The sequence below is a fragment of the Pinus tabuliformis genome, chromosome 4_2 (assembly GCF_031772625.1).
Source record: "Pinus tabuliformis cultivar Carrire ecotype Pingquan chromosome 4_2, CPIR1, whole genome shotgun sequence".
In the NCBI taxonomy this organism is placed as follows: Eukaryota; Viridiplantae; Streptophyta; class Pinopsida; order Pinales; family Pinaceae; genus Pinus; species Pinus tabuliformis.
The window spans coordinates 631,580,860-631,583,986 of record NC_142304.1 but is presented as its reverse complement, the minus strand read 5'-3'; the positions used below and the strand labels follow the sequence as shown (position 1 = coordinate 631,583,986).

The 3,127-nt window shown below is 38.9% G+C and overlaps 1 protein-coding gene across 1 annotated transcript; it reads left to right on the top strand.

Moving 5' to 3' along the window:
- Positions 1 to 594: 594 nt before the first annotated feature.
- LOC149170940 (ethylene-responsive transcription factor ERF012-like) lies at positions 595 to 1,209 on the top strand. The gene has a single exon (XM_089425784.1). The coding sequence runs from the start codon at positions 595 to 597 to the stop codon at positions 1,207 to 1,209; it is 615 nt and encodes a 204-aa protein (XP_089281910.1).
- The last annotated feature ends 1,918 nt before the right edge of the window (positions 1,210 to 3,127 follow it).

Here is a 3,127-nt window from a genome sequence, read left to right as displayed (position 1 = left end):
CAAATTCCAGCCATCAAATACGTGCAAAAAGCCTTATGACGGGCAAAATGCCCGTCAAATTCCATCCCTGCTCATGGTTGAGAATTTTATGTTTGACCAGGAATGCTTTAGTAAACGAACACCGTTAATCAACCAAGTTTAAAATATAACTTTTCTCGCAAAAACAAAAATGTGCACGCCATCAATGATCAAATGTATTTTTGACGTATCAAAATTCAACAACTGTCGAGATTTTGAAAATGACCTTCCTTGTAGTTTGATGGTTGGCCCAAAGGGCGTAGCCCGCGGAAAGCACACGGAGAAATGTACTTTTGACGTATCAAAATTCAACGACTGTCCAGATTTTGAAAATGACCTTCCTTGTAGTTTGATAGTTGGGCCAGAGGGCGCTGCCCACGGAAAGCACACGGAGAATTTCAGTTCCTCATGACTCTGCTGATTGCATACAGTGGTGTATATATAGAAATAACGGCCTTTCCATTTGGCAAGCTCTATGGACAGCCTCCATTTTTTGTAATAACACTGCAATATACCTATATGTTTTTGAGTTATTATTTTCATCCCAGTTATCATAGAGATTCTGAGTCTCCAAATATGGAGATACCTCCGTCGCAGGAACAAAACCATGCCCATGCTCAACTTAACGAAGTTAGCGGACAAACATCTCGACAATTTAAGGGAATCCGACTGCGAGAGTGGGGGAAGTGGGTATCAGAAATTCTGATACCAAGATCCAGGGAGAAGATCTATCTTGGCTCCTACAAAACCGTCGAGCAGGCCGCTCGAGCCTTCGACGCTGCAATGTATTGCCTGAGAGGGCCCAACGCTAAGTTCAACTTTCCTGATTCTGTGCCCGCCATTCCGTCCGCCTTTTCTCTTTCCCCTCCGCAAATCCAGGTTGCAGCTTCCAAGTATGCCTTGAACGAAATCCCTGGGACTTCGCCTTCTCTGCACAATAATATTAAAGATGACCCCTCACTTCCCTCGCAACCGTCTTCGGTATCTGACATGGAATTGTCTAATGACGCCCAGCATAAATCGGAGGACTTGGCGTTTTGGAAATCTCTGTTTGCGGAACCAGATGGTCCTCAGTATTTGAATTTGGAAAAAATCCCATCCATTGACGAGGAATTGGCGTTGGAGCTCATTCCGATTTCGCAGGAGGAGGAGGAGGTTGACATAAGTCTGTGGAAATTTGAAGACAGCTGAGTTCCTAGTCGTTTTCAAACCTATCATTGTCACGAACCTATCAGTGTCACGGCATGCATGAATTGTCGCACTATTATCACTAGCACAACCATATTTACCAATATATTACTATATAAATATTATAATAATTATATAAACTCTTTAATATATATTAATTAATAATAAGAATAACTTATAATAATACTATATTATCATTATATTATTAAATAATTTAATAATAAAAAATAACAATTATATTGTATTATTATTATAATAATAATAATAATAATAATATTTGGTTATAATATTATATTATTATAATAATATATCAATATAATTGCTATATTATCATAATAATATATTAATATTATTATAATATTAATATAATATTTAAATAATAATATAGAGAAATAACCCAGTTGTTAATATTTATATAGTTATATTATAATAATATACAAATATAATTATCATATTATCATAATAATATAAGTAATGTTAATATAATATTTATATAATAATATATAGAAATAATTTGGTTGTTAATATTTATATAGTTATTAATAATATTCGATTATAATATTATAATAATATTATATTATCATTATAATATACAATTTTTTTTTTTTTTGTAAGCTAGGGAGAGACCTTCTTTTTCTATTATCGCAAATTGAAATCACTACATGCTCGTGGTGATCTCAACCCGCCCCGAGGGGAAACCGGGTTTATTGACCACCTTAAGTTTTTGATAGCTATCCAAAAATAAAAGGTTCTCATTCTGTCTTTCCATGCTTTATACACATCACCCTTATGGCTATTAAAACTGTTTTTAGTCTGCATACTAGAATAACAAAAAGTCCTACAGATAACTAACTATAACTAGAAAGAGATTTTATAAAAACCTCTAATTATCATGCTTTCTCTACTGGTTCGCTGTGCCTGCCTGTTGCTCCTTCTCCTTTTTGAGACCCGATCCACTCGCTTGTAACTGCTGCTGAATTTCGTCCATCTTCTTATCCTGCATGAACAAGGTGATTTGGATGTTCCTTAGCTCCTTTTTCAGATTTGGTATCCCTTGGGATAATTCTGCCATTTCCATGGCTACTTGTTCCATAGCCTTGGCAAGCAGTCTCTTCATAACCCAGTAGACGTGAAGAGATTGTTTGTATAGTGTCATGCAACCACGCGTATTGCCCGGATCCGGGAGAAGATATTCCCAGTCCTCTAATTCCGACTCAGACTGACCCTGAATTGCCTCCTCTTCCAGCGGCTCGATAATCCTTTTGATGTTTGGATTGGTATTTTCGCAATAAGCCCTTTCAGCGAACTGCACTTTCCTGCCTATAGATTTCCTCACCCTCCTGACATTCCCTGTTACGTTGTCCTCTTTGATTCCTGTCGTTCCTCCTCTTCCTCTTCTTCCTTGCCCGCTTCTCCCTCCAGCTCCTCCTCTTCTCCTATATCCTCCCCTGCCTCGCCTTCTTCTCCCTCCTGCCGGACTTCTGCATTCCCCTCCTTCCTCATGTTCCTGGTAACCCCCTGCGTCATCTTTTCCTCTTTCCAGAACTTTGGCCCTTCCTAACGTTCTCGTCCTGCCAAAACTCTCACTCCCTGGTTCTCCTTTCTCTCTATCAGAGTCGAACATCTCAACGTCGTCCTCTGAATCATCATGGACTGAGAGAATTTCCTTCTCTGTATCCACCTCCATTATTCCTTTACCTTTTTCTTCTCGGTCCCCTCGGCCTTGGTTTCCTCCCTCTGTCTTACTCCTCGTCCATCTTCTTGAGGTCATTCTGCTCCCCTCAGCCATATTTTCCTTGCGCTCTGACTTCCTCCTCTGAATTACTGCTCTCTCTTCCAGATCCCTAATCGTCCTCCTTCTTCGTTCTGTGTTCGTCGTTGCTTTGCCAATTTTCCTCGTTCTTCTGCATGCACCTTTCCT